This window comes from Rhinopithecus roxellana, chromosome 9, assembly GCF_007565055.1.
Source record: "Rhinopithecus roxellana isolate Shanxi Qingling chromosome 9, ASM756505v1, whole genome shotgun sequence".
NCBI lineage: Eukaryota > Metazoa > Chordata > Mammalia > Primates > Cercopithecidae > Rhinopithecus > Rhinopithecus roxellana.
The window spans coordinates 133900471-133923990 of record NC_044557.1 but is presented as its reverse complement, the minus strand read 5'-3'; the positions used below and the strand labels follow the sequence as shown (position 1 = coordinate 133923990).

Below are 23520 nucleotides of genomic sequence, written 5' to 3'. Positions count from 1 at the left end.
TGCTAACCCCTCTTGAGGATATGCATTCCTCCCCAAGAGTCCCCAACACACTTTATTTCTCCCCTCATAGCAGTATCTTTAAGTTCTTATTAATTAAGCTTTAGCCTCCAGAAGTTCTGTGAGGACAGTGGCCATGTCCAGCTTGTTTAGCATATTTCCAGAGAGTAACAGTTGCCAGTTCAGGAAGGGTATGTGATGAATATGTGAAGGACTAGATACCCTGTGCTAGGCTGTCTCTAATAAATATTTGATTTTCAGGAAAATAATTTATGGTACCACTCAGCTAATGTTTTGTAGGAACATTAAAAGTGTTCTTGTTACATTATTAAAATAATTAACTTAAATTATATTTTACTTACAGACAGTCAAAATAAGGGACAAATTGCAAAGTGGTTCTGACAGTATGGCAAGTGAAATGCTGACATTCTTTGACTAATTTAGTTAGTCTAAACTCTTAAAAATAGAAAGTTCTAATAAATATATTTTCTGTCATATTCAGAAACCGTAATGGATACTAGAAAAATATTGTGAATCTTCCCACAAAAAAATGAAAGGCCAATTTCATTTTAAAGAGTTTTATTACAGGATGTTAATATTTAGGACACTTCAGAGCACCTTATACTTCTAATCAGATTTTGGGTAACCGGTTTTAAAGTGTTACTTGAATATTTTTCTCATACTGTCTTTCAGGTAAAGTACTTCTTAGAGACTGTTTAAGAGATGTTAATTTGATTAAACAGTTTATCCTTAATAACCTGAGACATCAATCCATGGATAGCTTCTATGGTAGTTTTACAGCTGGAAAACAAAACACACATCACATGATGTCATAAATTGAAAGCTATTTCAAACACACAAGATCAGCCCCAATCCATTCATGAAACTCCAATGAGTTTGGTTTTATTCATACTTCTCAAACTACCCCAATCTGAAGTTTTCCCTTGTTATTTTATTAGTCTTCCACGTCTTTTTAACCGTTTCATTACTTACTAGAACTTTCACAAGAGAATGACAACATAAAATTTGATACAATTCTTCTGTTTTAGAACGTGAGTAAAATTATACAAACCTGTAATTAGAGATTGATTCCAATATTATATTACATTATAATCTGTTATTCCTTGTTTATTACTTGGGATAATTTGAAAAATAATTTTGAAGAATACTGTTTTTTTTCTGAAATAATCACAAGCATCCTCCAACAATTATAAGTCAAAGTTAGATTAGCGGGTGAAGGCCTTAGATTTTAGAAATGATAAAAAGCATAAGGCAAAAAGCAATGAAAAAACCCCATCAATATTCAGAAGAGATGCAATTCTTGTAAAGCTACCCCAAAAAGGAAAATACTCTACTTTTGATTACGACTTCTATTTCTTATATAATTGAAGACATTGCCATAGTAAAATTTTTGCCTCATAAGACATTGAGAAATAAATGTAGATAAACTGATAAATTACATACATAAAGACAGAGGAACAAAATACACACTCAAAGCAAGTATCTAAAATGACAACTAATGCCAACGAAAAATACTTTTTTTTGGAGTCAGTGTCTCACTCTGTTACCCAGGCTGGAGTGCAGTGGCACAATCATGGGTCACTGCAACCTCTGCCTCCTAGGCTCCAGTGATTCTTGTGCCTCAGCCTCCTAAGTAGCTGGAACCACAGATGTGTGCCACCATGCCCAGCTAATTTTTTTTGTAATTTTTGCAGAGATGGGGTTTTGCCATGTTGCCCAGGCTGGTTTCGAACTCTTGAGCTCAAGCAATATGCCTGCCTTGGCCTCCCAAAGTGCTGGTATTATAAGCATGCGTCACCATGCCCAGCCGAAAAACGCAACTTTTATGCAGGCCACTAGCTCTACCTTCTAAAAACCCACTGAGAAGATGGCAGTGAAATAAGGCTAACCCAAAATGACCTCCAATCCCAGGATACACTTCAGGTACCCTTTTCTCTTCTTTTCCCTATAAACCAAACCAGTTCTTAAAATAGATACCAACATGTAAGTGTGTATAGAAGTCAATATAGTTCTCCCTTCCTTTCTGCCCCTAATTATTGTATTACAATTCAAATTTCTTTTCTTTCTTTCTTTCTTTTTTTGAGACTGAGTTTCACTCTTGTTGGCCAGGCTGGAGTACAATGGCGCCATCTTGGCTCACTACAATCTCCACCTCCTGGGTTGAGGTGATGCTCCTGCCACGGCCTCCCGAGTAGCTGGGATTGCAGGCGCCCACCACCACGCCTGGCTAATTTTTGTATTTTTAGTAGAGACAGGGTTTTACCATGTTGGCCAGGCTGGTCTTGAACTCCTGACCTCAGGTGATCTGCCCGCCTTGGCCTCCCAAAGTGCTGGGATTACAGGTGTGAGCCACTGTGCCTGGCCTAAAATTCAAATTTCTGTGAAAGTAAACGTTGTTAATCTATGCAACTTTGTATAGCCTATATATCTGAAGGTCCAAGTAATTATTTCATAAGTTATTAGAGAACATATCCCAAATTTGTTCTTAATAAAATCTTTGGTAGTAAAATTTGGGATACTAAATTACTGTTTTAGAAGCATAATTTAAGAAAGAGACAATCACTTCCGTAATATCTTAGGATTTAAAGCTTTATTGAATATTAAAATATTATAAATTTAAGAAATCCTAATTTTGGCTGTGCGTGGTGGTTCATGCCTGTAATCCCAGCACTTTGGGAGGCCCAGGTGGGCGGATCACCTGAGATCAGGAGTTCAAGACCAGCCTAGCCAACATGGTGAAACCCCATCTCTACAAAAAATACAAAAAAAATTAGCCAGGCATGATAGCGGCTGCCTATATTCCCAGTTACCTAGGAGGCTGAGGCAGGAGAATCGCTTGCACCCGGTAGGCGGAGGTTGCAGTGAGCCAAGATCACACCATTGTACCATTGTACTCCAGCCTGGGTGACAGAGCAAGACTCTGTCTCAAAAAAAAGAAATTCTAGTTACTTACACACACACACACACACACACACACACACACACACACTTTAAAGATCCACTGAAGGGCTGGTTTTCTTTGTTACACTTTCTAGTTGAACTTAGAAAAGGTGACTGGGAGTGTTCCATAACACTGCTTAGATCTTTGATTTAAGCCTTTTAATGTTCTTACCTGATGTATCCTAAATTTTCAAAGTTAAAACTTGTGTCTGACAGCTCCTAAAGTTTCCAAGAAGTTAATATTCAGGTACCATTCTAAGTTGTAACTAAGTTGAGCCATAAGGAATCTGAATCCTACTATTGTTTGCAAATTTTGAAAGAAAAAGAGTTAGGGGCAACAAGAATCTTACAGATTTACTCTTACCTGTCTCTCGTAGCTTTGGCAAGTTTGTCTTCTGATTTTCTGTCATGCGTTTCCAAACCCAACATGAAACTCCCTCGTCCCAGCTGGGCTTCTGACTGCTCTAACTTTTCAGACAAATCAAAGACCTGACCAGTGGTATAGTCTGCATTCTGTGGGGAAAATGGTATTGTGTCACTACAAAACACAAGTCTACCATTTAAAAAATCTATATATTTTAATCTAAACTAATTTCCTACAAAGAATATTTCATTTGCAAAGAATTCCACTATAAAATCTGAGTGAATAGTCAGTGAGAAGAGAAATCAAATTACATTTGCAAATCTGCTTCCAAATTCAGGTAGTTCAAGTGTAGATAAATGTTTTCCCTTTTATAATTTCAAGATTACTTGGAATTTTTCTCCTTGACTGCTTAAATCTAATATTTGTTATTATGGGAGGCTTTCAAGTATACAGACCTAAGTCCAAGTTCTGGAACTATGGCAGATTAGTTGAAGGCCTGAGGTATGCCTCCAGGTTCTCTTCTGAAAATGGTAAGGGAGTCGATAATTCCTACCTTAGAGCTACTGTGAAAATTAAATGAAGTAATGCATGTAAAGTTTTTGGCACTGTCCATGACAGCTAGTAAAGGCTTAGTAATATTAGCTAATTTCGCTATTGTTTTTGTTGAACTTTTAGAATTAGTACTTATCACAATTTTTATAAAAATAACATTTTAAAAGCTTTTCTGGGTCAGGCATGGTGGCTCATGACTATAATCTGCACTTTGAGAGGCTGAGGCAGGTGGCTCACCGGAGGTCAGGAGTTTAAGACCAGCCTGGCCAACAAGATGAAACCCCATCTCTACCAAAAATACAAAAAAAATAGCTGGGTGTGGTGGCAGGAGCCTGTAATCCCAGCTACTTGGGAGGCTGAGGCAGGAGAATCACTTGAACCCAGGAGGCGGAGGTTGCAGTGAGCCGAAATTGCGCCATTGTACTCCAGCCTGGGCAACAAGAGCAAAACTCTGTCTTAAAAAAAAAAAAAATCTTTTCTGGTTACAAAATTAATAATTATACAAAAAAATTTGGAAAATGTAGAGCAATATAAAGAAGAAAACAAACACATTTATAATCTCTTCACTTAGCTTTAACCACAATTACAGAGCATTGCTATATGCTTACATGTATACCTACATTTGAAAAACTATAATATTACATCTTTTACCAATATTTTTATCGGGTATACTTTTTAAATTGTAGTCTAAAACACACAAAAAAATTTCACAAAGTTATTAAGTATACATTATATTTATTTCCTAGATCTTCAATAGAAGAGTGTGAAGAGGAAATAAACTATTTGGCAAAAAGTAGCATGTCATTCTATTTGCTCAGTTTGCAAGGAAAGACAGTCAGTCACCAAACAAGAAAAGTTATTTGCTGCCATACCAGTTCTTCCAGTGATTTTTACAAACTTTGTATTTTTAAAGGATGCAAGTATATTCATTTTGTCTGGATCTAAATGGTTTAGGAAACCAGTATGTTTTTCCTCCCAGACTTGGAAAAAAACCCTAAAGTTTATAGAGCTATTTAAGCCATAAAAATATAGGCTACCAGAAATAGTTATACCATTAAAATGACAATAAAAGATATCCAATTACATTTCAAATGTACAGAAAGTGAATATAGTAAACTAATTTCTTAAATTAGAAAATAACTTAGGTTACACGCTATAATTAACTTCCTTAGCTGGGGGAAGAGAGAAGTTGAATATATGTCTACATATTTGTTCTTTAAATGCTGCAATGTACTATACATAAAACAACAAAAAGGCAGAAATGTAATTTAACCTTTTCTTGATTATTAATGTCCTCATCTATGCAGTGCTGGAATACAGGGACAGACACTGGGCTGAGTAGGTAGATCTGCTTGCCTTATACAAAGGTTCAGACTGCTCTGGTCTTACAGTGTTTTCTCCCCTTGCCATCAGGTGTCACTTCTGGCTGCTATTAGTATACTTGCCTCTAAGGAAACAACACATATAAAGCACTTAGCAGTGTCTGGCACATAGGAAGCATGTAACACATATTTGCTATTATGATCATTCTCCATCCTAATTTGCTACTTCTGACTACTAAGGATAAGAAATAAGAACAAATGCTGGTCGCCATGGCTCATGCCTATAATCCCAGCACTTTGTGAGGCCAAGGTGGGCAGAAGACTTGTGCCCAGGAGCTCCAGACCACCCTGGACAACATGGTGAAACCCCGTCTCTATGAAAAAATACAGAAAATTAGTCAGGCATGGTGGTGTACATCCCTGTAGTCCCAGCTACTCAGGAGGCTGAGGTGGGAAAATCACCTGAGTCCAGGAGGTCCAGGCTATAGTGAGATGTGATTGTACCACTGCACTTCAGCCTGGGCAACAGAGTGAGGTCTTGTCTCAAAATAAAATAAAATTAAGAAAAAAAAGGAAAACAGAAAAAAAAGAACAGAAAGCTTGCCAGAGTTGTATTTAAAATAACAGTAAATACACTGCTTCACTTGACTAGCCTAAAAAAAATTCCAGTAAATAACAGGCTTAAGTGAGGTCTTTTCCTATGAATATAATGCACCAAATTAAAAAAAAATCATTTATTGAGGCTTTATTATATGCCAGACACTTTGCTAAATTGCTTTATATAAAGCAGCCCATTTAATTCTCTCAGAGTACTTAATGATGTATGTAGTATATCACCATTTCACAACAAAGAAATGCTTAGTCACATTAAATAACTTTCTGAAAGTCACTCAGAACTAGTAAAGTGACAGTTGTTTTCAAAGTCAATTTTATTTTTTAGTATAGATATCATTTATTATAGAAGAGACATGGAAATTTACATAGTTAAATATTTTGGAACTTAAGTGCAATGAGCAGCTTCATGTTGATGGCATTTCAATAGTGATTTACTTCAGTCTACATACTTTCTAAGAATGTCAGCATCTCTAAATAAGAAATAATCTGGCTGGGCATGGTGGCTCACGGCCTGTAATGCTAGCACTTTGGGAGGCCAAGGCGGGCAGATTGCTGAAACCCAGGAGTTCATGAAGCCAGCTTGGGCAACATGGCAAAACCCTGTCTCCACAAAAAGATACAAAAATTAGCCAGGTGTGGTGGCTCACCCTTGTAATACCAGCTACTTGGGAGGCTGAGGCGGGAGGATCACTCAAGCCTGGGAGGTTGAGGCTGCAGTGAGCTGAGATCGTGTCACCACATTAGCCTGGACAACAGACAGAGACCCTGTCTCAAAAAAAAAAAAAAAAAAAAAAAAAAAAAAATCAAATCCTTGGCCTTCCAGGTCAACTGAATAAATCTGAAGAGCGGCAACGTAGTTCTCTACTTTGGTGCCTCCATATTCTGGGAGAATAATTCTTTATCTCTAACTTTCACATTAACTGGCAGAATCCACCTTTTCCTTAAAAGCTCAATCCAACAGCTACTACCGTTGCTAGCAATGCTTTACCTTAAGATTTTTCTGGAAGTGTAATGCCTCCTTTGGTTACAGTTTCAGCTGTACTCCTTTCAACCAATACTCGATCAAAGAGTGTAAGAAACTTCTAAGTGCTGGTCCTGCTATGACTCCTGCTGCTGTAGCTCATATTCTCCAAACCCAGTTTATTTAATTCTAAATCCTGTGGTTCTAACCACTATATAGATATATACTGCGATGTGTATGTATGTGTATATATTTATACATATATATGCACACACACATATATACACATACATATATACACATCGCAGTATATGAAATGGGCCTACTTTTTTAGAAAAGTAAAAACATTGTTCCTAAGTTCTAAATGTAGAGAAGCTTGTTAAATATCCTACCAAATATGTTAAGTTTTTATGATGTTATCAGAAAATTCAGTGATACTCTTTTTTTTTTTCTCCCAGTATCTACTGCTTTAAAGTAATGCTATTTTGATTCCCTCTGGGAACCTCTCCTTACCCATTTTTAGTCCTTGAGCTCCTGAAGGAGTTTTCTACGATGCGGCCCAGCAGTAAAGCACTTGCTGTGGCCCTAGCCACTCATCAAGCTTATTCAATTGGCCCACACCAGGCCTAAAGATAGGCGTGTGATTAAGTAAAGCCAGTCAGACACAATGAAGTTTTGCCTGGGAATATGTGAGTGTGTGTTTGAGTATGTGTTTATCTTGATCTTCTCTTTGAACATGAAACTGAGAGGCTTGGAGGTCTAAAGCTAAAGCTGCTGTCTTGCTTTCACATGAAGCCTAAAAGTAGCGATAACTAAGATCAAATCAATGCTAAGAGAGAAAAAAAAACCAAGACCTCATAATATTGTTTAATGCAAACTTAGCTGTGCCTGAGTTAAGCCCTATTCCTCAACTTTGCAACTTAGACAATTCCCTTTCTTGTTTAAGCTAGTTTCATTAGGTATCCTGTTACTTGTAATCAGAGTCCAAGCTGAGACACTTGACACACAAAAATCAGTATGTGTATTTTTTTTAATCCATAAATCTCTTTATGGCAGGGGCAGATCTCACCCTGATCTGGACACTCTATTTGCTACTTAGACTTGGTCTCTGTGGGTCATGACACAGATCCTGAATTGGCCTACCATCCTAATCCAGCTCTGGTGGTGCAGAATCCAACCCTAGCCCTGGTGTCTTGGCCAAGTCAGGTACAGCCTTTCTGTGAAACAGTGTTTGAGATATTAAAGGTCTACGGAGCTTAGATAAAATTCAAATGCTTTCCTTACAAGTATAGTACTTACAGTAAGCAAGCTAGAGGAACTCAACGTATTCACCCAGTATTTATTCCACAACAGCTCGAGCAATTTGCGATCCAAAGAGGATTTAAAATATGAGACTTCTAAGGCATAATATCTATGAAATAAAAGCACAAAATTTAGTAAGTAAAAAAAAATATTCAACTACACCACATAAAACTTATGGCCAGATTTAAGTGAATTACACTTTATTCTCAAATATTCATGTTTTAGTTTTTATTACAATAAGGCAAGAGCTAACCATGGTTTCCTCATACTTCAAGGGTTGTGGATCCAAATCTCCTACTAAACTTCTTGTTTTATTCCTTTTTTTCTGTAGAGCCCAGAAATTCCCAAAATGATATTAACAACCAGTCAAAACTTCTGAATGACAAGTTTATTCCTGTTACTGAGTTCATAAATTCAAGCCAACAGCACATAAACTTAATGAGCTGCCTCTCTAGAGTCAACTATAATTTTTGTTAGTCTCTTTAAAATAATAAAAATGACATGTGGATTCCATTATTCCATTCCTAATTCCCCAGTTAGGACCTACTGCTTTTTGAAAAACAAATTTTAAGGTAGGTCCTTAAGGCATCTAAAATAATGGCTCCCACTTTCAAAGGTGCCTAATTTATCATCAGGGCATAGTAAGGAAAAATCTAGTTAAATGTCTGAAAAATATATGTATTTTTAAGATGTAAACTTACATCTTAAACTTACACATGCTTCTGTGTATCAACGGATATAAAAAATGATAAGAGACATCTTTACCTTAAGGAACTCAACATTTATATGGGGGATGTGGTCTAAACCCACAAAAAAATTAAATATGATGATATACATTGAATAACAATAAGTGATGCTACAGTGCTATATAAAATGAATCACCTACCAACTAAGGGTTAGAGATTAATAAGTATTCTTCATATAGAGGAGCTCAAGTGATCACTTGGAGCTAGAACTGCCTGAGAAGCCTCAGGGAAAAGGCAAGGTGTAGGGTAACCATTTTTGAGTCTATGGTATGGATATGTGGAGAACAAGGAGGGCATTAGGCAGAGAGCACCAACACACAAAAAGGAAAGACATGTAAGGGATAATAAGGCAATGAGTTTAGCTGGAAAATTTAGCAAGAGAAGAATTATGTGAGGGGAAGCTAGAAAGCTATGCTGGGGTCTAGGTGGTAAAGGATGTTCCATAAAAGGTTAAGAACATCTGTTTTTTTGAGACGGAGTCTTGCTCGGTTGCCCAGGCTGGAGTGCAATGGCACGATCTCGGCTCACCACAACCTCTGCTTCCTGAGTTCAAGCGATTCTCCTGCCTCAGCCTCCCAAGTAGCTGGGACTACAGGCGCCCTCCACCACGCCCAGCTAATTTTTGTATTTTTAGTAGAGATAGGGTTTCAATGTTGGTAAGCCTGGTCTTGAACTCCCAACCTCTGGTGATCCGCCTGCCTTGGCCTCCCAAAGTGCTGGGAGCCACAGTGCCCGGCCAAACTTTGGGAGGCAGAGGCAGAAGAATCACTTGAACACGGGAGGCGGAGGTTGCAGTGAGCCAAGATTGCGCCATTGCACTACAGCCTGCACAACAAGAGCGAGACTCTGTCTTAAAAAAAAAAAAAAAGAAAGAAATTTAAACTTTATCCTGTAGATACCTGGGACTCTTGGAAGGTGCTTGAGTAGAATGGAAGGTACTTGAGTAGAGTAATAATACAGTCAAACGGGTGTTTTATAGAAGCCTGGCTATGGCAGTACCATTGGGAGATGTTACAGGAGAGAAAATGGAGGCAGGGATTCCACAAAGGAAGCCACTGCAGAAGGGCAGATGAGAAGAGAGAGAGGTTCAGACTCAGAGGTTAGTGGTGCAAAAGATAAAGACACATAGGCACCCTTTTAAAAACAGACTGCTTTTTCTGAGCTGCATCTTGCTCTGTCACTTAGGCTGGTGTGCAGTGGCACAATCTGGGCTCACTGCAACGTTTGCCTCCCAGGTTCAAGTGATCGTCCTGCCGTAGCCTCCTGAGTAGCTGGGATTATAGGTGCCCACCACCATGCTCAGCTAACTTTTTGTATTTTTAGCAGAGATGGGGTTTCACCATGTTGTCCAGGCTGGTCTTGAACTCCTGACCTCAAGTGATCCACCCACCTCAGACTCCCAAAGTGCAAAAATGTTTACTAATTAAAGTTTAGCAGTGAAGAAATAAAACATAATAAATTAAAGACGTCATGCCGGGCGCAGTGGCTCACGCCTGTAATCCCGGCACTTTGGGAGGCTGAGGCAGGCAGATCACCTGAGGTCAGGAGTTCGAGACCAGCCTGGCCAACATGGTGAAACCCTGTCTCTACTAAAAATATAAAAATTAGCTGGGTGTGGTGGTACGTGCTTGTAATCCCAGCTACTGGGAGGCTGAGGCAGGAGAATCACTTGAACCTGGGAGGCGGAGGTTGCAGTGAGCCGTGATGGCGCAACTGTATTCCAGCCTGGGCGACAGAGTGTGACTCCATCACACACACAAAAAAGAACATTTTTGGGCTGGGCATGGTGGCTCACGCCTGTAATCCCAGCACTCTGGGAGGCTGAGGTGGGCAGATCACGAGGTCAGGAGATCCACACCATCCTGGCTAACAGTGAAACCTCATCTCTACTAAAAATACAAAAAATTAGCCGTGCGTGGTGGCGGGCGCCTGTAGTTCCAGCTAATCGGGAGGCTGAGGCAGGAGAATGGCATGAACCTGGGAGGCGGAGCTTGCAGTGAGCCGAGATCGCACCACTCCACTCCAGCCTGGGCGACAGAGTGAGACTCCTTTGGGGCAAAAAAAAAAAAAAAAAAAAAAAAGATCATTTTTGAATATTCTAGCAATTCTAGGTTCAAAATTCTAGTCTTTTGCAATGTAGGCAATTGTACATTGCCTACATTGTACATTTAGGCTAAATGTACATTTAGCAATGTAGGCCACCAGCAAAATAGCTATCCCTCTTTGGTAGGCTCATACTTCAGAGTGGCAAGGTAAGGTATTAGACAAAAGAAGGTTATTTAAGGCTTGGTATGCAACAAGATCTTTTTTTTTTTTTTTTTTTTTTTTTTGAGGAGGAGTCTCGCTCTGTCGCCCGGACTGGAGTGCAGTGGCCAGATCTCAGCTCACTGCAAGCTCCGCCTCCCAGGTTCACGCCATTCTCCTGCCTCAGCCTCCTGAGTAGCTGGGACTACAGGCGCCCGCCACCTCGCCTGGCTAGTTTTTGTTTTTTTAGTAGAGACGGGGTTTCACCGTGTTAGCCAGGATGGTCTCGATCTCCTGACCTCGTGATCCGCCCGTCTCGGCCTCCCAAAGTGCTGGGATTACAGGCTTGAGCCACCGTGCCTGGCCTGCAACAAGATCTTAAAAAAAAAGTTATTTAAAGAAGACAGAAGGATAAACTAATGAACAGGGAAAGTAGATCTGTTTGAATACAGAAAACATAAAGTACCTCAATCTTTTTCGTTTCAAAGTATAAACCTTTGATACCACTACAACTCAATATAAATAAAAAAAATTGAGAGTTCCTCTGAAGATTAAAGTATCACAGCAAAGGTGTTTCCAGGCTTAGGAGCAAGTCTCTCAAACAGGAATTATTTAAATTCTTTTTATTAGGGCAAATTAAATAATTAACACTAAACCTCTATCAGAATATGTATTTTTTCTATAACCGGGCACGGTGGTGTGCCTGTAGTCCCTGGGCAACCTAGTGAGACTCCATCTCAAATAAAAAAACAGAAACCCAAAAACAGGAAGAGAATTGTATTTACAGAAATATGTCAGAGATTATTGAAAACCACATATATTTAAAAATTCAATTTTAGAAATTCTAGAATTTTCTAAGAACCTCTAAACAGAAAAATAAGAGCAGTAGTAGCTCATTGGTAGCCAAAGTATTCTTTGAAGTTGGGATAAGTGGTATAGAGAAAAGGGGGCACTAGATAATCATTTATAAGCAGTAATTTTTTCTGGTGCCCACTCTTCTATGTGGCATGCCCTGTTTTAAATCCAAGGATACAGCAGTAAATTTGTGTTCACATTCTAAAGGGGTCAGAAAAAAAGATGTCAAAACATATCAGATGGTTACACGTGCTAAGAAGAAAAAGCGGGGAAAGAGGAAACAGAAGGTGTTATTTTACATAGATAAAATAGTACATCATGATCATGCCTAATGAACTAATGAACATTTTCTATTAGGACGACCCTGTAAACAGATATTCAGTGCTTAAAGTAGTTAAGTGAGCCACATAGAAATAAGAGTGTTCTAGGCAGAGGGAACAGCAAGTGCCAGTGCCCTGAGCCATGAGCCTGCTGGCACATTTGACAAACCATAAGGAAGTCAATATGGCTGCATTGCAGACCAGCAAAAGTTCAGTGATAGAGTTGTATAGTCTGTGAAAAGGACTAAGGATCTTGTTCTTGGTGAGATGGGAAGTCATTCTGAAAAGGAAGAGTATGATCTGACTTACACATCTTAACAGAATCAGTCTGGCTGAAAACAGAGCTTTAAGAAGTGAAGAGCACAAATAGAAAGACTCGCCAGAAAGCAAGTGCTTGATTGAGGCTCCAGATGGCAGTGGCTTGGGTGAAAATGATAGTAAGAGAGGTGGTAAGATATTTTTAGAAGGTAGATAAAACTGTCCCCATTGGCTTCTTTAACATTAAAAAAATTTAAGATATAATTCATACATCATAAAATTCACCATTAAAAAAGGTATGTAGGCTGGGCACGATGGCTCACACCTGTAATTCCAGCACTTTGGGAGGCCAAGGCTGGTGGATCACGAGGTAAGGAGTTTGAGACCAGCCTGGCCGACATAGTGAAACCCCATTTCTACTAAATATACAAAAATTAGCTGGGTGTGGTGGCATGCGCCTGTAATCCCAGCTACTTGGGATACTGAGGCAAGAGAATTGCTTGAACCCAGGTGACGGAGGTTGCAGTGAGCCAAGATCACGCTACTGCACTCCAGCCTGGGCAACAGAGCAAGACTATGTCTCGTGGGTTGCGGGGGAAGATATGTAATACAGTGGTTCTTAGTAAGAATTCTTATACTTTATAACTTTAACTTTTTAATATGGCTTCTTTAATCTTTCAAAGATTAGAAAGACTCTTTGTTCAGTAGAAATTATATATTTTGAGGGCTGCAGACGTGCTAGTGTCAGCTGGCCCTAAACCCATCTTTATCTTGTCATAATTTTTTTTCATGATTAACGAAGAAGTATTTTATTATTTTGCTGCAAAGCTGTTGCTTCACCGTATAAAAATAGCACCAGCAAATGCAGTGTATTGCAAAATCAAGATAGTGGTGTGTCATCTGACACTGTACAAGCAACAAAAACCTCTTCACTCTCAGTTATTTCCAATGGAAAGATCATTAAGTATTTCATCCCAAATCCAGGTATGTTATCCAGGCAAGTTACAATATTATATAAGGCTTAAGAATAACAATGTTATCTTTGAATTATGATATTTTTAAAACTAGTTTTTACCATGGATAATTTAATGAATTCTGAACACTAGAGCCTAGTCTAAAATCTATAATCATTAGAAAGTTAAAGGGATTTTCCTTCATTAGCAGCGTTAACAGTAGTTTTTTTCTTCCCCATCGGTAATGCTAAAAGTTGCTATTCTAAGTCTTCTATCCACCACTAATTTAAGACAATCTGCTGGGTTGCGGTATTTCATACTAGTTTATTTAGGGGTTCCATTTTCACTCCTCAGTAGATTTGATGTATCATATGCTTCTTCACTCATAAGTTCATCTAGTTCTGAAGGGTTACTCAGTGTCATCTTGATCAGCCAACCATCTTCATAACAAGATTTGTTTACAAGTCCTGGATTTTCTGCAAGAGCTTCATTAATTTCAGTTACTTCTCCTGATGAAGGAGAATAAGAGTTCACTAGCAGCTTTCACACTTTCCAAAGCACCAAACTCATCTTGTTTTTATAATGTTGTCCCAACTTCAGGTAGACTACAGTGAACAACATCTCCCAATGCTTCCTGTGCAAAATTGCTGATTCCCACTGTTCCAATACCATTTTCTGTTGTTATCCATTCATGTTTCTCTGTGAATTTACGCACCCAGAGCAGAGCGCGTCGCGTGCGCAGTGTCCGGACGGCGCCCGCCCCCAACTGCCAGGGCCTCAGCGGGCAGGGCGCGGCGGGTGACTGGACCGCGTGCAGGGCGCAGAGCAGGTCCCGCACGCTCCGCACCACTCGCAGCGCCATGTTCGCAGGGATGGGGGTCGCAGCGCTACGCCTCGGCCACCCACGCCGGGAGGCGGGGCGGGGAAGGGCTCTTATCATAATTTTATATAGGCCAAGTATCTTGTACATTGAAAAAATGTTTAGGTTGTGTAAAAGGCAAATGACATGCTAGTTTGAAACATTAATAAAAAATGCAAAAGAAAAAAATTTAAAAATGCAAACATTCACCTAAATTCATATACTATTATTGTAAAAGCTATCATGAAATGTATTTTGTGCCTTTTTTCTCATCTGTAAAATAAGGGGCTTGGACTGGTTGTTATCTATGGTTTCTTTCAGCCTCCTGAGTGCTGGGACTACAGGACTGTGCCACCTCATCTGGCTAACTTTTATAACATGTTTTGTAGAGATGGACTCTCACTATGTTGCCCAGGCTAGTGTCGAATTCCTGTCCTCAAGCAATTCTCTCACTTTGGCTTCCTAAAGTGCTGGGATTATAGGTGTGAGTCACTGTGCCTGGCCCAGATATCTTTTTAAATTACTTACTGTTTGCAGTGTACACCAAAATCTTCTATTTTATTAAGTGGGATAGTCTGGTACTCAGAAGGTCCTTCATCAGGAGGTTTGTAGCCCTAAACAAAAATGAGGCAAACAAGATTAAAAAATATATATATAAACGAGAAAAACATCATGTTTTCTACACAGCTTTCTAATTATAGAATTATTAATTTTGGAAGGCAAATATTTAACATGAGCATTCTAATAAAAAAAAAAAAATACTGTTTCTACTTTCCCCCCACCCTGTTTGGTGGCTGTAGGATGGATTTTGCTTACAGATTTATTTTTCTTCTCCTTAGGTGATGTACTTTTGTTCTAATTAACTATTTCAGATTGCAGACTCCTGCCAGGGAAGGAAACAGACCTATAGATTTAGCTTGTTTTTTCTCTAGTACCTGTCAGAATGCCACAGGCACACAGATACTTATTAATAAATAAAGACTGCTTTCCCAGTAAAATTAACAATATATAACATAAATGTATTACCCTTTGCTAGGGACAGCTTGTGGTAGTTTACTATTTTGTAAATATTATTAAATTGTTTTAACAAAAAGAGATATTGCTAATGTCTTTAATAATAAGTCAAATATTTGGAATTTAAAACATGTAAGGACTTATAATTTTAAAAATTACTAAGCATTCCTACAGTCCCAGCTACTTGGGAGGCTGATTTGGCTTGAGCCTAGGAGATGAAGGCTGTACTACACTATGATCATGCCTGTGAATAGCCACTGTACTCCAGCCTAGGTAACACAGTGAGACTCTATCTATCTCTTAAAAAAAAGAAAAAGTTACCTTTGGGTATGTCCTAAAGGCGCCAAGATTCACTTTCCCTGCAGATATTGTTCTTGTTGGATCAATCTATAAGAAAGATATATTTAATATTTGCTGATATAAAACTGTATGCCTTTTATTGAAACATTATAAACCTAGAAATGTATACATACATATAACACTATATACATACACAATAACCAAATAAGAATAAACAAACCAAAAAACCATAAAAGTTCAGTAAGAGGGTAATATAAGTGTCTCACAGCTAACTTAGAGATTATAATTATTATAATTTTTAAGAATATTATTTGAAGGTTTGCTCATCTCTTTTTAAAGTTTTTTTTTCCTTTTAAGAGGTGAATAATTCCTACCTTCCTCATAAAACTGGATTGCACTTAAAACACCCTGAACATAATAAGAGCTGCTTTAGCAATTCCTGTTTAACTCATATCAGTCAACACTGATTGAATGCGTATGATGAGCTGGCACTGAGACATAGATGCTATGACTACCCACATTTTACAGAGGGGGGAAGTGAGATACACAGTGGTTAAAAAACTTGCTCAAAGTCCCAGCTTCTAGGAGATGGAATTCACATTGAAACCTAGGCAGACTGACACCAGAGCAATTTCTCTTTACTACACTGTTATTATTTCTCAGTATACTTGCTTCAGCAAATCTTCATAAAGAACTTAATTAAACTAGTTTTAAAATTCTTACCACCACTGCTACAAATGGTTCCTGGAACTGCTGATTGAGCATCTGAGTACTAACATCAATCCCAGAAAGCCAGCAGCCATAGCCAGGGTGGCTATGATACCAGCCGATTGCATTTTCAAGGCGGCCAACCTAACAAATGAAGGGGCAAAAAAGTTTAAGATTACTCTTTAATTAATTTACAAGGTACCAGTACAATAAAGGTAACCAGTCTCCTTCCCATCTCTTTCTCCTCAATTACCCGGTTTTATCAGCCCAGATGTGAAATCTATAGCCAATTGCTTACCCTTAAGAGATATTCTTTGTATACAGAATACATATTCTTTGCATATATATAGGTTGATAAAAACACACACAATAGCATACCACGTAACATAATAATGTTTTACACTTTGCTTTTTCACTCAATAAACTGCTTTGGAGTTTGCTTCATGTAAGTTATCAATACATATGATGGTTACCTTTTTTTCTTTTAAAGGCTGCCTGGCAGTCCACTGATGGGATATACCATAATTTATTTAGCCAGTTTTATACTCAGGAACTGAGTTAGATTGTTTCCAAATTTTTTATTTTAAACACATATCTGATAATAAGTGTGAGAGTTTATTTAAAAATAAAATAAAATCCATGCCATAGACCGGGTGCAGTGGCTCATGCCTGTAATCCCAGCACTTTGGGAGGCTGAGGTGGGTGGATCACTTGAGGACAGGAGTGGCCAACACTCCTGTCCTGGCCAACACAGAGAAAACCCGTCTCTACTAAAAGTACAAAAATTATGGAGGGGCATGGTGGCTCATGTCTGTAATCCCGGCACTTTGGTAGGCCAAGGTGGGCAGATCACTTGAGGTCAGGAGTTTGAGACCAGTCAGGCCAACACAGCAAAACCCATCTCTACTAAAAATACAAAAATTATCCAGGCCTACTGGTGCACGCCTGTAGTCCCAGCTACTCAGGAGGCTGAAGAGGGAGAATTGCTTGAGCCCAGGTGGAGGTTGCAGTGAGCCGAGATTGTGCCACTGCACTCCAGCCTGGGCAACGGAGTGAATCCCTGTCTTGAAAAAAAAACAAAAAACAAAAACAAAAAACCATGCTATAAATCTTATCAGGCTTTTAATCTCGTACATTTTACATATAAATCATTAAAATTTAAATATAACACTTCCTATAAAGGGGATAATTTTAAGTCTAGAAACTCAAAAGTTACCTTGAGACTCTAACTTGCACTTACTAAACTATAAGAAACAACATTTTTACCTGTTTGGCATTTTCTATGTATGCAGCCATGTATTCATATGCAGCAGCCTGAGCATTTACTCGGGTCTCAGTGCCCTCCACAGGCAAAGCAAAACTGTCCATAATGATCATGGTTTCACCATCCACCTTTCCTAGCATCAGACCCATCACTTCCAAGTTGCCTCCTGATCTGGCATGCATCACCATCTTCAGTAGAGCCAATGCTGAGATTTTGCAGTACTTAAAGTAATGGTGACTGCAAAACAAAATCACAATGTAATTAAATTTCTTATATAAAGTAAAATTTTCTCAGAAAAGTTTTTATGAAGATAAAGAGTAAGTATTGAAGGAATTTACAGCGATGGAAGGGGAGTGTAGACTATGGGGAGAAAAAGTAGAAAAGGACAGTTTTTGCAGGCTGGAAACAATAAGTATGTTATAGTCCTGCAATGTATCCCCCTTGGGGCAGGGGAAAAGTCTGAAATAGTTTTTTTAATATGCTATTCAAATAAGGGAGTAACATGACCAGTTCAACAGACTTTTTCTCCATTAATTTGGAATCACCCAATCTTGGATTCTGACTGCTTGGATGGTTGTGCCTAACTGTTCTGAGGCCTAACCTCTGGCTTAATGGTTAAGAATGTGGGTTCTGACATTCATCTGCTAAGGTTTGAATCTTGACATTGCCATTCCCTAGCTGTGGTATTGGGACAACCATGTAATGTCTGTGCCTAGGTTTCCTTTTCTGTAAATAGGGATAGTCATAATTGTTGTTAGGATAAAATAAAGTAAATGAAATAATGTATATAAAGTGCTTAGCTTAGTGCCTTACACATACTAGAACCCTAATAAGTGCTAGCTGTTATCAGCATTATTAACCTGTCTCTTAACCCTACTCTCAAAGAACAGAGTGTTGAAGGGTGGGCTTCCCTGTTATATCAGCCTCAAATTAAAAAGTAGCCATAATATCCTAGTCTTCTATGATCACTATTTCAGAGTTGGTCATCAGTGAATTAAACTCTTGAATAAAATTACATTTTGGTCTCATTAGTGCAGCCCAAGACAGCTAGGATGAATATAATTAGAGCCACAATTAGACAGTGAAGCAGACCGAAAGTTTCCAAATATTTAAGAGTACACAAACCTAAAATGCACAGCCTGCTACAGAAACAAGCAGACAACCAAGCAACTTAAGCAGCCTTACAGAGCAGTCAGTCAACGTCTCTACAAAGTCTTTTTAGATGTCTGCCCACAGAAAGAATCCAAATTTAATTCCTAAGCTTTGCCAGATTTCAACCAAAAGCTGAAAAATGTGTAGACCTCATGTTGGAAGTCAAGACATGAATCGAAATCTTGGCTTTCCCTTTACTGGAGAAAAGAAGAAAGACAAGTTACTGTGCTCCTATTACATATATTCTAGATTACTCTTTTTATACATTTTCTCACCTAATCTCTATGACAATACCAATAGGTAGGTCTTATTTCCATACTATGACAAATGAAGATGAATAAGTAAATTTCCTAAGGTCAGTCAACTAGTTAGTGACAGCTGTGAAGTTTGATCTTAGGTCTGACTATTGCTCAGCTATGAGTTCACTTATCTCATTGTGATCATAAATTATATAATGTATTTGCTTGTTTTTTAATTTGTAAAAAAAGGATGGATATACTGTACTGGGTTGTCATAAAGATTAAATGATGTGGAAATCTCTAGCTAGATGCTTCCGCAATTCACCATTGTGGAATCTCAATACTGAGAGACAAGGCTAGCTTTGTAAAAAAAACTGTGAGGCAGTAGAAGTATGTCCTCTTGTTGACCACAGCTCTCATTTCTATCTAACCATTAGCTTTTGTGCTCCTTTTACTCTCTCTCTCAAACATAACCTGTAATAATTATCTTTTCCTGAGAGCAGGAAATCTCTCAGGAGATGCTCTCACGAAAACATAAATATTATGGGTAAAGATCCCTCGACTTGTCACCACTCCCAGGGAAAAATGGGTATTGTTGAAGGGCAAAAAGTCTTAAGCTCTATTTTTAAAATTTCTGGCTTACGGGAACTGATGGAGTAACATTTTAGAGACCAGGTAGAGCCTCCGTGTGCCTCCGAAATAATTATCAGCATTCAAAAAACTATTATAGACCCAGGCCTCACGCCTGTAATTCCAGCACTTTGGAAGGCCAAGGCGGGAGGATCGCTTGAAGGCAGGAGCTCGAGATCAGCCTGAACGACATAGCGAGGACCCACCTCTATTTAAAAAAGAAAATAAAATAGCTCATAGCTATTTTTGAGACCTTGGGCTGCTGACTCGATTTCTGAAAACAGCTGCGGTCCCCAGTAAGGGAATAGCTGAAGACCCAAACAAGGTGCATGTCGACACTGGGTTCAAGGCAGGGTGTGCGGCATATATGACAATACGGATGTTCAGAAGTGACAACTTAAATCACCGCTTGTTGTTTTCCCCTTACATCATCCGGGGGCAAATGGATTAAAGCGACAGAAAGGGGAGTCAAAGCCCCAGCGGAGGGCTTAAGCTCTACTTGCAGATCCAAGGCTCATATTCTGTCCCCCTCCCCGTCGGTGAAAGCTCTTCACCCCTTTCACCTCCCTCTCCCTTCGGGTCTCTTAAACTCCCGCCAACCCTTCCCTCCCCTGCGTCTCGCCAGGGACCTCCTCACTCCTTAGTCCAGGGCTTCGCCGCCAGGATTTCTTGCTGCTGTTTCTTGTCGTATTTGTAGATTTCATCGATACTCTGAGCTTCCTGCATGTTGTTGGCCAATTCCCAGGTTTTCTGAGCCATACCGCTCCCGGACGCCGCCATTGCAGAGAAAGCGGAGAAGTTGTCGTCTCCACAACCAAGACGCAACTTTACCTCGCTAGGTCTCCGGGTGTGGGCCTTGACCCTCCGTACCACGGGAACAAACTCTTACCTAGACTCTCGGGGCAGCCATGACACCTAGAACCGGAGGTGAACTTGGTAGAGACCATTCAGGGAAGACAGAGACCTTTCCGGGACATGACGATATAAGCAGCAGTTACAGTAATAGGGAGAGACGAATCTTCTTATGGCTTAAATTAGAACATCTTGTCTCTGAAAATTGTATGTGTGAAATAGAAAAAACAAAATTATAGGGTATGGGAATGGTATAGTCTTTCGTACCGGAAGAAGGGCATGTAACGTTATTCCAGAAACTGTTATTTGCCTTCTCTGCTTGTACTGCGCAGGCTCGGCCTCCGCCATATTAAAGGTAGTTGGAGCCTTAACGGTGGGATGTGGAGGGCAGAAAGTGTTTTTGCGTGGGTATAGGTACCTTAAATGAGATAAGTTTGTCGAAAGACTAAAAGGTAAGGCCGTCTGTTGTACAACTGAGCTAAAAGTCGTTCTGGAAGCTGGTTGAGAGGAAGATAAACATGGCATTCCAGTTTACTTCAAGATGACTCACTGCACATGCGTAAAAGCTAACGGGCTGGTGGTGGCTTGGCACTTAAGTTGCAGATGGGCTTTTTGTATCGATGCGAGGAGGCAGTGGGTACTCCTTGATTGCTATTGTCATGCCTTTTTGGGCGTCGGTAAAAGTTAACATCTACATGTGTATAATGTGCCATTACTGATCTGAAAATATCCAGTACTCAGTTCTTATAATAGGTTACAGTTAAATCTTTGGCACTGCTGTGAATTATGTGCCATTACTGTTCTGAAAATGTCCAATACTCAGTTTTTATAATAGGTTACAGTTAAATCTTTGGCACTCCTGTGAACCGCATTTGTCCCCAAAGCGTAATTAATCTCGGCAATTGGTTTGTTTTCTTCCTACAGTTAATACAATGTTTAATTATGTTTAAATTAGTTTACGTGTTTTAGGTTTTCTTTTTTCTCCATCTCATTCCTCCATCCATGCAAGATTTTAAATTTCAAGACACAGGGAGCAGGTCTGCGGTCTGCGTTCCTTGTTTTATCTCCTAGCACCTAGCATAGGTGTTCAAAAAAATTTTTTTTTTCTTTCCTGAAAAGATAGCATCACAGGCCAGGCGCGGTGGCTCACGCCTGTAATCCCAACACTTTGGGCAGCCGAGGCGGGCGGATCACTTGAGATCGAGAGTTCGAGACCAGCCTGGCCAACATGGTGAAATACCGTCTCTACTTAAAAAATACAAAAAAATTAGACAGGCATGATGGTGTGCGCCTGTAGACCCAGCTACTCAGGAGGCTGAGGCAGGAGAATCATTTGAACCCAGGAGGCGGAAGTTGCAGTGATCCGTGATCGCGCCACTCCAGCCTGTGAGACAGAGCCAGTCTGAAAAAAAAAAGAGAAAAGGAAAGATAGCACCACAGCTGTTAACAACCTGGCCACTACGCACCTCTTCCAGCTTCATCTCTCTTTAGTTCCCCCTGAAACTTTTCGTTCTAGCAATGCAAATATCCTTACTTTGGCTTTGCATATGTGGTCAGCATTGCTTGAAATGCTCTTTCCTACATTTTCTGCCTGGGAACTCATATTAATCTTTAAAAATACAGTCCAGTGAGATCGACCACGAACTCTTTCTTGACAATCCAATGACCATTCCTTCCATGATGTCTCTTAAGTCTCTGTAGGTGCTTCTGTAACTGTTACAATGCGTTGTAATAATCAGTTAAGACAAAAACATTAGAATTATCGAATCCACACCACAGCTTGCTGTTTTGGCACTGACTTTCAGTTGAAGAATATTTGCTTTAAAAGCATCTTACAAAGAAATTTAGGGTAAAATAGTACATTAATACCTACTCTTAGTTCCACTCTCCTGGGAAACTAGAGGTCTCTTTTCTAGTAGTAGCATATGGCCATATGCTATTGTATTGGGGTGAACTGAATAACATGTTGAAAATGGTAAGAAAAGCCCAGGACCCAAGGTTGACGACACTCCTGGGCTAGGAGTAACTCCCTGAGAGGTATGCCAACATTTTTCCTCTCACTACCTCCCCATTTTTCTTTCCAGGCTCTGACACTGTTCCCAAGCTGGCTGGTGCATGGGAGGTTGGAGAGGCTGAAGTACATTTAGCCTGAGAAGTGGGCCCCACAGTTTAATAGCCCCTGGGCACAGCGGGAGAACGAGTTGTCCAAGTCCCCTGCCAGGGTGCTGGCGAACCGAGAGCAGCGGGCAGCTACGCGGCCTCCGGGACAGCAGGGGGTGCTGTCTTGCCGCGCGGCAGCCTGCAGTGGGGGCGGGGCCGCACCCGGCGGTGGGCGAAGGGCGGGCGGAGGGCTGGGCCTGAGGGGCGGAGCCCAGGCCCGGAGGTTTTTCACCCTGTTCCCGCGCCAGGTGGCCGCTGCTACCTCTTCGGTCCGCGACGGTCCTGTACAGCACTGTTCGTCTCCCCGTCTCAGGGAGCCCGCTCCCCTGAGTAAGAGTCAGCCAGCCGCGGATGGGGAGCGTGAGCTGCGGGGTGTCGTGCGGCATGGTGTGGGTTGAGGGTGGAGAGTCCTGGGGCTGCATTCGCGGCCCCGGAGCGGGGGTAGGGGCAGGGGCTCCCTCGGGGCGTAGGTCTTGAGGCAACTAGGCCGGCGACGTGCCGGAGTTATAGGCTTTGGAGTCTGGGAGTGGAAGGGGGGGGGGAAAAATTTCTTGTCCGCAGGGGGTCTCGTGGCTGCTGGGCGCGGTGGGGGAGGTGCCCGAGTTACGAGTGTGGAGAGTTGGGGTCTCGCGGCCGTCAGGCCGGCACCGTTGACTGAGTTATGAGGGTTGGGGGCGGGAGTTCCTGTGAGCAGGGGTCTTGCAGCTGCCGGGTTCGGGGAGGTGCCCTAGTTACACGGTCCGGATTCCTGGGCCTTCGTGGTCGCTGCCGCCCGCGGTGTTGTAGATAGCTGGTTGCCTGACGACGCACTGACGCTTCCTAGTCAGCTACTTCCAGGGCCTGAGGGCGAGCGGTGCCTTGGTTCCCTTGCGCCTTCCCTCCCCAACTGCGA

At 40.5% G+C, this 23520-nt stretch overlaps 2 protein-coding genes and 1 pseudogene across 14 annotated transcripts in view; 1 reads left to right on the top strand and 2 right to left on the bottom strand.

Annotated features, from left to right (window-relative positions):
- Nucleotides 1–559: 559 nt before the first annotated feature.
- Nucleotides 560–20763, bottom strand: COPS5 (COP9 signalosome subunit 5). 4 transcript variants are annotated; one of them, XM_030937832.1, is made up of 8 exons: nucleotides 20506–20763; nucleotides 17598–17832; nucleotides 16347–16475; nucleotides 15645–15710; nucleotides 14838–14923; nucleotides 8072–8183; nucleotides 3323–3471; nucleotides 560–798 (listed from the first exon to the last, which is right to left on the bottom strand). In XM_030937832.1, exons 2-8 carry the CDS (start codon nucleotides 17781–17783, stop codon nucleotides 714–716), a joined length of 813 nt encoding a protein of 270 aa, XP_030793692.1. In that variant the 5' UTR covers nucleotides 17784–17832; nucleotides 20506–20763; the 3' UTR covers nucleotides 560–713. The 4 variants fall into 4 exon arrangements, with proteins under 4 accessions (XP_030793692.1, XP_010369895.1, XP_030793691.1 ...); XM_010371593.1 differs by having other exon boundaries at nucleotides 20254–20727; XM_030937831.1 differs by having other exon boundaries at nucleotides 20246–20533.
- Nucleotides 13611–14710, bottom strand: LOC104668809 (annotated as a pseudogene).
- A 62-nt stretch (nucleotides 20764–20825) lies between the features above and the next one.
- Nucleotides 20826–23520, top strand: part of CSPP1 (centrosome and spindle pole associated protein 1) — a 131894-nt gene continuing 129199 nt past the window's right edge. For 3 of the 10 annotated variants that reach the window (XM_030937824.1, XM_010371597.2, XM_030937817.1), the window contains exon 1: nucleotides 22858–22958. The gene's annotated coding sequence lies outside the window, so the exon portion shown is untranslated. Of the gene's footprint in view, nucleotides 20921–22833; nucleotides 22959–23520 lie in introns of those variants that run through there. The other 7 variants (XR_004059278.1, XM_030937827.1, XM_030937826.1 and 4 more) reach the window with 5 other exon arrangements.